Source organism: Rhinolophus sinicus, linkage group LG03, assembly GCF_036562045.2.
Source record: "Rhinolophus sinicus isolate RSC01 linkage group LG03, ASM3656204v1, whole genome shotgun sequence".
In the NCBI taxonomy this organism is placed as follows: Eukaryota; Metazoa; Chordata; class Mammalia; order Chiroptera; family Rhinolophidae; genus Rhinolophus; species Rhinolophus sinicus.
This window is the reverse complement of record NC_133753.1, coordinates 179,105,725-179,116,295: the sequence shown is the minus strand read 5'-3', so window position 1 is coordinate 179,116,295 and position 10,571 is coordinate 179,105,725. Positions and strand designations below refer to the sequence as shown.

Genomic DNA, 10,571 nt, shown 5'->3' with positions numbered 1-10,571 from the left:
CCCACACTCCCTGCTTAACTGCTGTGAGGTTACCAGCAAGATGCCTCCTTGGGGAGGAGGTTATAAATGACCTCTGAGTTTTCCCAGGCTCAGGGAACACTGGGGTGTGTGGTGATGCTGAGAGCGTCTCTGTTGGAGGGTGGGAAGCATTGGCAAGTGCTGCTGTCTCTATGGATTTCTCACACATGGGGAGACAGAGACATGGCTGAGGAAAATGGAGCCAGGCCCATGCCGGAAAAGATGCGATCAAAGCAAGAGGAAGTTTTTTCCTGGCACCTGCCAGACCCAGTGCATAGAGTTGAAAACACTAGAAGAGTGACCTCAGAAGAAACTATGGCTGTGTCAGGCTGGACAAAAACAAAACTGCTGTGGTCCCAGGGGTGTTTGCACCCCACGGCTATCCAATCGTTGTCAGGGCTTTATCTAGTCTGCAGCTGGCATTTGCTACCATGTTTCCCCGAAAATAAGACCGAGTCTTATATTAATTTTTGCTCCAAAAGACGCATTAGGGCTTATGTTCAGGGAATGTCCTCCTGAAAAATCATGCTAGGGCTTATTTTCCGGTGAGGTCTTGTTTTCAGGGAAACACGGTAGGTACACTGCACAGTGTGAGGACATCAATTAAGCTATTTAACGTAGCTCAGCTAAAAGTGATGGACCTGGGAGAACTGAAGAAGTAGAGAAGATGTACAAGTCACCCAAGCTTCGTGCAGTTAATGACCTGGGTGAAGTCACCAAGGAACCAACCCTCTGATCAAGGCTGAACGCATTCCCACGGGGACCTGGGAGGACAACGGAGCCACCTGAGGAAACAAGGACAGAATGTCACTGTAGACTTTCTGACAAACACCCTTTCTGGGGAATACGTTATTGTAAGAAAATGAAAGCTTATTTTGCCACCAAGTTACTTAAGCAGAAAGGAAATCTTAGTGAGTAAAATAACCCTGATTAGCACAGCACTACCAAGAAGCCTCAAGGGTCTGATTTCACAGCCCCGCTGGACTTTCTCCTCAGGCAGTTAAGCATTCGCGAGAAAATCCCTTCTCTTTATGTGGCTTCTTCAGCTGCATCATTTTGTGAAACAATTTTTAAGAGGCAAAACACAATAAACTGCCACACTTTTATTTCTCTTATCTGAGATAGCTCTTGAAATTTCCAACTAATCTTTAACATGGTTAATTTCTCCCCACTTCCAAGCCTCAACCATTAACTTTCTTTTTAAAAAGGGGGGGGCGGGGGGAGGGACAGACCTCCCTTGTGTTACTCAGCAAGAGCGTGTGATTTGTAAGTTTCTAAAAATCCTTCCAGCTCTGATTATTTTGACAAAACTACTTAACACTTCAAGCAATGAACTGCAGGGCATAAAAGTATAATCTGCAGAGAAAACCTTAATCCTCTGTAGTAACCTATTTGAATCTCCTCAAACATATTGCGGTGTGTAGGCCTGGAGAATTAAGTCAATTGTTTGATCTGAGAAGAAAGGCAATTAGGGCTCTCTCTTGATCTTTCTGGTTGAATTCTAGTCAGGGGCAGCCACTGTTCTCAACAGCTGCATTTGAGACCCCTATTATTGGAATAATAGAGGTGAGCATTAGAATCGCTACAGTTAAGGGGCTTGCTGCATTTTCATTATGAGTTGTTTTATCAGAGTTTCCAATCGTGATGAATTAATATGCAGCATACAAATGGTTAGCTAGCTGTGGTTTGTTTTTTTGTGGGGTTTTTTTTCCCCTGAAACTTAATTTAAAACTTCTTCCTTAACCTGAAAAACATTTCAGCAGAAATGAAAGAAAACTTTCAGAAGCAGCTATGTGGGTGATAAGATGGCTATGTTCATTCACAGCTAGGTTTGTGGCAGATTTCAAAGGGAGATCTCTTCAGAGGGGTATCTCTGGGTCCACTGACGGTGCAAGACAGATGGAAAGTCGAGTTGGGGTGATCTTGGGAGAGAACTGGGGGTTCTGCCCTTACTTACTTACAGCAGCTCCCAATTTCTAAATAGAAGCAGCAATCTAGTTGGAGGTGGCAACTCGAGGCTGTTTATATAATACAATGATATGAAATTGAATAAAGATCATGTGTCCATAGCAAGGAATTTGGAGAGGGAGTTGCTGCTGGAGACTGAGGCCATTGAGCAAAGCCTGTCCCAAATCACCCATTGGTGGCGTCACTGATGACGAAGCCTTTCCTTGGGCTTCTGTGGCTCGATCTCATCTTCTAGAATAAAGCTCCTGGAGCGATACTTTGCTGCTGGTCCGTTTACATGAGCTCCCTACCTCTGAGAGGTGTGAGCCACAGCTTCCGGGGAGACAAGCAGAACTGCTTCCCGCTGGATCCCACTGGGCTCGTGCTGTCCTATTACAGCATCTTGTTCCAAACCAAGTCCAAGCGCAGGACATGCGAGAGGATGCAGATGCTCCAGCCGCCAATGGGTCATCCATTCTCTTCGCCGTAGCCTGATTCCCGCAGCAGGGGTGCTGGGAGCACGCTGGGAGTTCTGCTTTAGGGCCCCTGAAGCTTGTGGAAGGATGGCCAGGCGCAGCCTGGTCATGTTTACTCAGCTGGCAGTGACGGGGAGCCCACCAAGAGTCCCTGGGACAAAGATGATGGTCGTGCCCACCAGGAGCTTAGTCTAGGGGGCGAGATGGGTGAATCAAGGTACAGTAACAATACAGTATCACTAATGTGTCAGGAAAGAGCCCAAGGATATACACGTAGCCTAAATTTAAGTCCTGACTTGCAGGAGACAGTTTCCGAGCTGAGGCCCCCAAAATAAGTAAGAGATCATTAGCAAGGAGCTGGCCTAGTTCAAGCAGTGCAAAGTCCTGGAGCAGAGAGAAAGGAGAATGTGTTCAAATATCTGTAACCTGTTGTGTAAGGCTGGAGTGCTGTGTGAGGGGTAGGGGCCAGCAGAAGAGGCAGATGTCCAGTTGTGAGGGAATGTCATGCCCTTATAAGGAATTCGGGCTATATCCTATAGGCAATGGGGAATTCATGAAACAGTTTAAATAGGACAGCAACACGATGAGATAAACTGTTTAGAAAGAGAATGGAAATGCATTTGAGTTCTATTGATGCATAACAAACGATCACAAACTTAGCTGCTCAAAACAACATTTCTTGCCCAGCCAAGACGACACATAGAATTAACCATCACAACCATGCACAAGGATGTGAGAACTGGCACTGTTGAAATAACTCTTACTTGCGGTGGGGAGGGGAAAGAAACCCTGAAATATACATTTGCCACAAATTTTGAACCTAAATCTAAAATCACGTCTTTAGATCTAATACAGAGGATGAATAGTAATGACACCACAAGAAAGCAATGCATCATATCCAGAATGTGGGAAATTCTCCGGAAAGACTGACTGGATTGGAAATCAACTTATTAGGGAAAATGAGGGAGAAGTGGAGGAATGTTCTAGATTAAAAGTGCCGTGAGACATAAAAACCAAAAGCAATGTATGGATCCTGTTTGAATTATTACTTGGACAAACCAGCAGTACATTCAACTATGGGCTGGATATTAGAAGTTATTAAGGAGTTTTGATCATTTTATTAGGTGTCATAATGATCTTGTAGACAGCAAATATGTGACTTGAATAAGACTTTTTGTCACAGGAAACAGAGTCAGACACCAGGGGAACTTACATCATTTCTCACGGAGGTTCAGCTTCCTCTCATTCCCACCGTTCCCTCAGGAGTGACTCTCTCCCTCTCTCACCCTCCAGATGGCACCTTCGTGTACACAGACGTATGCATTTTATTTTCTCAATAGTGAGCTCCTTGAGGAAAAGGACTCTTCTGGGCCTTTACTCTTCCATGCCCAGGATTTAGTAGATACTGCAAATATTAACGAATCTTAGAATGAATGTTCTCCAAGCCCCGAATTCAGTAAGAATTTGCTTTATTTCATATATTTTAAAAGCGTTTCTCAACTAGGGGTTCTCTACCAGGGGTGATTTTGCAAAGTCTGGAGACACTTTCAGTGGTCACAACTGGGGGAAGGGATGCTACGAGTTTAGTGTGCAGAGGCTAGGAATGCAACTACACATCCTACAATGCACAGGACTGTCCCTCCTGTCCCCAACAAAGCAAGATCTGGCCAAAAACGTCAACAGCGTCCTGCCCTGCTCCATGCCCTGTAGGTTCTACCTCCTATGCATCTTTCAAATCTGTTCTATGCCAGCACCCCCATTCCCACCCAACTCCTTGTTTCAAGCCTTCATCACATCTCCCGTGGAATACCACCATAGGCTCCTAACCCATATTCTTGCCACCTAATCCTCGTGCTCCCTTGGAAGGAAATGATGTCCTTCCCCATCTTGCAAACTCAGTCTCATCTTCAAGGTTCAGTTAACTCAGGTATTAATCTGTGAAACCTTCCCAGTCGGCCTACTTTCCATCCCTCCCCGCCCAGTCTCATTCAGAGGCCCTTTGTCTGTAGCTGCACCGTCATTTAACTGTCTCCCCAAATAGACCTCAAGTGACTTGTGAGAAGGAGCCTTCATATTCAGCCTCCAAGAATAACAGCATTTAGCACAGTCGAATCAATGTATGAGTTTACAGTCTCGCTGGCACTTCTCGTGATCAGAACTGGAATGTTGGGTTGGATGAGAGGCCGGGTGGAAACTGCAGTCACAGTGGCCTGCTGAGCTGCCTATGTGGCTGGTTATACAATTTGGATGCTGGCGTCATAATTACTCTATAGAGCCAGTGGGCTCTGACGGTGTGTTTGAGGGACTCAATGCAAGAGGTTCTCTAGTGTCTTATGGACTTAATTTCTCCAGGTTTCAAGAGCCATTAAAATGGACAAAGAACCATAAAAGGGCCAGAATACTTAAGAGAGGAAAAGTCAAAGCCCAATGCAAAGTCCTGAGAATGCTGGCTTTGGCATTGTTTTGATGCACATGCAAGACTCATGAAATTCCTGGTTTAAAACGTTTACTTTCCCTTGCTTTTTTGTCTTTGCTCATAACATTTTCAAAGACACTGGATGGATCCCGCACTCTTTCCCTTCTAGTCCTGCTATCTGTGGGGAGGTGGGGACAACCTTTTCTTACAGGTACCATCTCATATCTTTATAATTAACAAATTAAGAAACCCTAGAGAGGTCCTCTCTCTCACTCTTCTCTCTAGTGAGTGAGTGTGTGTGTGTGTGTGTGTGTGGTGTGTGTATGCACGCACGTGCATGGTGACCCTTAACGATGTATATGACAGCATCGTCTATGACAGCAACACACTGCTTACAACCTACACATCTTTCATAAGTTAATAAATTATAGACTATCCATAACTGACATGTAAGATATGTATTAGTATGTAGCCATAGTATGTAGCCATCAATGTAAATGTGGATTCAACACTGAGAGATATGCAAGATATATTGAAAAATACAAGTTAAAAATGAAAGGAAATAGAAACCATATGTATGGTACCCTATCGTTAAGGCATACTTGAGTGCATGTGAGTACGTGTGGGTATATACTCAGATCCAACAACATACAAAATAGAAAAAAATCTCTGGGTGATGAAACCATACGTGATTTATTTTACTGCTTATGCTTTCTACTTTCTCCACATTTCCAAAGTAACATTTGTTTCTTTCTCTTGCTAAAAAGCAACATATTCTCCAAAATTTTAACAATGTGCACGTAACATTTAATTGTTATACAAATAAGAAACCCTTCGGATACCCGAATAGCTCACTCTCTCACCTCCCCATCTTAAATCAAATGATGTCCTTTCAGGGAGATCTGCCCAACCATCTGATTGAAAACTGCACCCATCCTGCTTCCCTGCTTTATTTTTGGCCATCACCTAGCTCACCATGTGACTTAACAAATGTTTTCCTTCCTTGTCTACTGTGTGTATTCCTGCACTGGCACACGCGCTCCACTTCCTGAGGGCAGGGAGTTTTGTTCACTGCTCTAGCCCCAGAGCCTAGAACAGTGCCTGATACATAGCAGGCACTCACTATGTATTTGTTAAAATAATGAATGAAAGCACATTCATTTAAAAAAAAAAAAGTCTGCTTTTATTAATAACCCAGGAGTGTTCAGTTTCAAATAACACTTTTTAAAAAAATGTCATATCTTTCACTGTAATGTTAGCTCTTTGTCGCAGGACCACTTTGAACTGACAAAAGCTATAAACCTCTCTTCCAGCTCCCCACCCCCTCCCAAAACCTAAACACACACATAAAATTGAATACAATTTCAGGAGGTTCTGAGATTTCCCTGAAATCTGTCCATAAACTTCGTAAAGAGTCCACTGACCCCAGGGTGAGAACGTGATTTAAAGTGTCATGTGGCATAGAATCATGATTTCTCCCCTATTCTAATGATTCAAAGAAAATATGTAACTCAAATATCAATAGTTCCCCCTCCCATTAGTCAGTTAAATGTTAAAGAGATTCCATCTACAAAAAATTCACTGCTTAGAGAGGGATAAGTTCCGTATTTGCAGCTGAGAACTTGATAAACATCCAGATGAAAGCTGTAAAACCTAGTTAATAATCCAGAGACTTCAAAAGTATAGCTGTTAGTAAAGAGTAGTTCAAATGGCTGGTAAAGTGAATTTTTCACTGGTCTGCTGAAAGTCTGGAATCATAATCTCAGACAGCGATAGAAAAATAAGATCTACTCCACATAGAATAAATTTTTAAAATTTTATTGTTTAAAGAAAAAAAATGAAGGGAATATGCACATCCAATAAAGGGAAGTTTTCCATTAAATAGAAGAGAAATCAAACACTTGGTAATAAAGACCATCCAGTTAAAAACAGAATATTAGATCAGTGAAACAAGGATAGCAATTTGACTTTGTGTTTTATTTCAACAGGCACGCTTCATTCATTGTCTGTAGGAAAACTAGGCTAGGTCTCCACGGGCAACAGTCACAGTTATTAAGCAAGTAAATACGCTACCACTTCCGTGTCCTCCTTTATTTCTTTATGTCTTCAGTCTCATCTGGCTCTTTCTCTTGGTGCTCTCTTTCCCACCTCATTTCTTTTAACTCTTGTCTGTATTTCCGTTCAATGAACCGCTTCTGATGGGCCATCTGAGGGAAGTTATCTGACACGAGGAGATATATTTTATACTTAATAAAGGACAGTCACTAGTGCAAAGAATGATGCAAACCAAACATATACACAAACAAACACATATTCATATAAAATACATATAGCTGTATTTTGTAAAGTGAGAGAAAAAAAATTGTTGGTTTTCTTCCCTTATTCTTTTATCATGCAGAAACACATTGGAGGGCTGGATCAGCACCCCTGATTCTAGATTTCAATGTATGGTGTGACCTTGAGTATAAAAGGCAGCAAGACATACAGGAATGTTAACAGAAAGACATGAGGCTTCAGAATGATTCCAGGCAGGCATTTTAACATAGTTCTCCTAGCAAGACGTGATTTTCAGGGAGAGAGCAAAGGGTATTGTAAAATGGAGTTCAAACAAAAACTTCAAACAAATAATAACATTATCACACAATGAATGAACTAATCAGAAACAGCCTCAGAGACATAGAGGAAAAACTGAACGTTGCTAGATGGGAGGGTGGCTGGGAATGAGGGGGAAGGTGAGGGGATTAGAAAGCACAGTCGGTAACCACAAGATGGCCACGGGGATACGAAAGTCAGTTTGGGGAATATTATCAATAATGTTGTAAAGATTTTGTAGGATATCCGATGGACACTTGTCTCATTAGGGAGACCCCCTCAGGGATGCTGTAGATGCCTGATCACTGCACTGTACACCTGAAGCTGAAGCTGAACAATAATGAATGTCAACTACAATTTTATAATTATATATATACGTATATATTTACGTAGATATATATATATATATATATATATATATATATATATATATATGTGTGTGTGTGTGTATATATATACGTGTATATATATATATGTATATATATATTTACAAGAAGCGGAGTACAGCATTAGGAATAGAGACAGTGGAAATGTGATGGCTGTGTGCGATGTCAGAGGGATAGTGGATGGGGAAAGGGTGGTGGTCACTGTGTGAGGGATATAAATGATAAATGTCTAACCATTACATTGTTTTGTACACCTGAAACTAATAAAAAAATGGAAAAAAAAGATAATCACATTTAGCAATGATAAAAAAATAATAATAGTAACAATAATAATATTATCACACAATTATTTACCAAGAATTAAAGTTTCTGAAAGGTGCTAAAAAAGATCAGACAAAAGGAGGCTGCATTCTAAGTCACTATATATGATAATTCTAGTTTTAAAGTTTACCATGAGAAGCCCAGAGCTGTATCGGCAACAGCAACTCCAATAAAGCACTTTTATTTGGTTACAGGACACACGTCGCTCAATGGCATAGTTTAAGCTATTATTTAGTTTGACATTTGACCTTGTACAAGAGTGTTGACAGAGTGGAAATTCTGATTAAGATTTTAAAATTTTACAATCCATCTATGGTCTGTAACAAGTGCAGCAATGGAGTCAGAAATCGAGTATGGAACAAAAAATAGTCATTGGACACACTTTGTCAACAAACACATACTTCAACCACAAATGTCACAACAGAATGCAAGCATGAATGAGAGCGACACAAGTTGTCCAGTCACACAGGAAAAATGCTGCTGTGCTGCCAAGCCAGGAAGGGGGCTGTTATATATACATATATAAGAGGTGCTACTTCATATTTAAACATATGAAGAATCAGAGATGGGGGAGAACATAGCATGCCTGGGGGAAAGCCTTTTGTTTTTGCTAAGGTTGAAGCATAATAAAAGTGGCTATAAATATTCAGCATATTCCTAGAGTCCCTGCCCCACTTTATACAGCATCCCATCCTCACCCCAGATGAGAGAAGGGACAGGCAAGTATCCGAAAAGCAGGTGGTGAATCAGTGAAGAGCTTGCCTGTCTGACAGTCACTGATTAATTTTAAACACAAGAGGAATATAATGGCACCTATATTTTAGACATAAAACAGTAATAAAATCCTATCGTCCAAATGAAACTAAACTGATTCCTTTTGTATTATATAAATCACAGGTTTCAAGTATTATAAGTACTTAAAAAAAAATACATCAAACAAATCCCAAAAAGTTAGCTGTAAAGCAAGTTTCTCAAACAAACCCTACCTTCCTCAGTAAATTCTACTGTAAATTTTAATCTGCATTAAAATAATCACACATATATACATAATGCAAATGTGTATTATATACATTACACGATACACACTTAAAATCATCCCCCACTCCCTTACACTGCGAGAGTACAGTATAAGTATGTTTTACAGGTACACTTTTTTTTCACTTATTCTAGTATAAGCATATTGCTGTATCATTACCTTTCAAAAATACTTTAATGGCTGCAAAATACTACAATGTTTGGATAAAACAAGGGTTGGTAAACTATTGCCTGTAGGCCAAATACAGCGCTCCCCACACTTCGGTAAATAAGGCATTACTGGCGCACAGATACCCACTTATATGCTACTGTCCAGGCCGCTGGGCGGCCATGGCAGAGTTGAGACACCGTTGACAGAAACTGTATGGCTTGCAACTCCTAAGCATTTACTATCTTTACAGAAAATGTCTGACAATCCCTGGGATCTACCATGATTTATTTAAACATTTCCCTACTATTAAACATGCAGTTTGATTTACAGATTTCTTTTTTGGCTATTTCAAATCAAGTTGTCACAATTACCATGGCATGTGATTTTTAGTTCATAACTCCAATTACTTCCTTAGGTTTGACTCCTAGAAATGCAATCTCTGGATCAAGAGAATGAACCTCTTTTAGGACCGGATACATGCGGCCAAAGCACTTTCCAGCCTTTTAAATGGTTCCTTCCTATCAGCATGTATGAGGGGGTCAGTCTCAGAACAGGCTACCACTCCAGTACGCTTTTATCATTGAAAGCAAACAAACAAAAACCTGTGTAAAGATAACCTTTAACACTCTTATAGCAGAAAATGGAATCACGCTTTTATTTCAGTATGTGATTGTGCATTTATATATAACAGATGACAAAGTTCCCCAACAGAGTCAACTGAAAAATCTCGGTGAAGATCCCACAGACCCCGACGCTGGGTAGGGCTAGCTTCTGCCCCCACTGACTCCTCCTCCTGACCCTGCCCCCAGGACTCTGTGGTCTGCGACCTGCACCGGGCTCTTGGCCCTCTGGTCCTTCCTGGAATCTGCCCCATGGCTGAGGGGCCTGAACCTCTTCTCATTCACCTTGCTCTCTCCCACATGTAGCTGGTACTTGAAGCATAATCGAATTGCTCTGTCATGTTTTGCCCACAGATTCTGCTGTGCAGCACGATACACCTCAGAAGAACAATCCCTTGCACTTAAGCCTTTAAGAAAGACTGCAGTTCCGTACACAGTCAATTACGTAATTGGGGTTTCTTCAGCCCAGCCATCCCATTCTTGGGACTCTATCCCACAGAACTAAAAGCACCACTATACAGACATTTACTGTTGGCAGTGATAAAAAACCAGGAACAAAATGCCCACCAATAATTTTTAAAAAGCAGACTAAAATACAACACATGCACA

The 10,571-nt window shown here is 41.3% G+C and overlaps 1 protein-coding gene across 14 annotated transcripts in view; it reads right to left on the bottom strand.

Annotated features, from left to right (window-relative positions):
• Positions 1-6,659: 6,659 nt before the first annotated feature.
• DROSHA (drosha ribonuclease III) overlaps positions 6,660-10,571 on the bottom strand; it is a 111,561-nt gene continuing 107,649 nt past the window's right edge. For all 14 annotated transcript variants that reach the window (XM_074329031.1, XM_074329033.1, XM_074329035.1 and 11 more), the window contains one exon: positions 6,660-7,078. In XM_074329031.1, the coding sequence (XP_074185132.1) occupies positions 6,948-7,078 (131 nt within the window). In that variant the 3' untranslated portion in view covers positions 6,660-6,947. The remainder of the gene's footprint in view (positions 7,079-10,571) is intronic.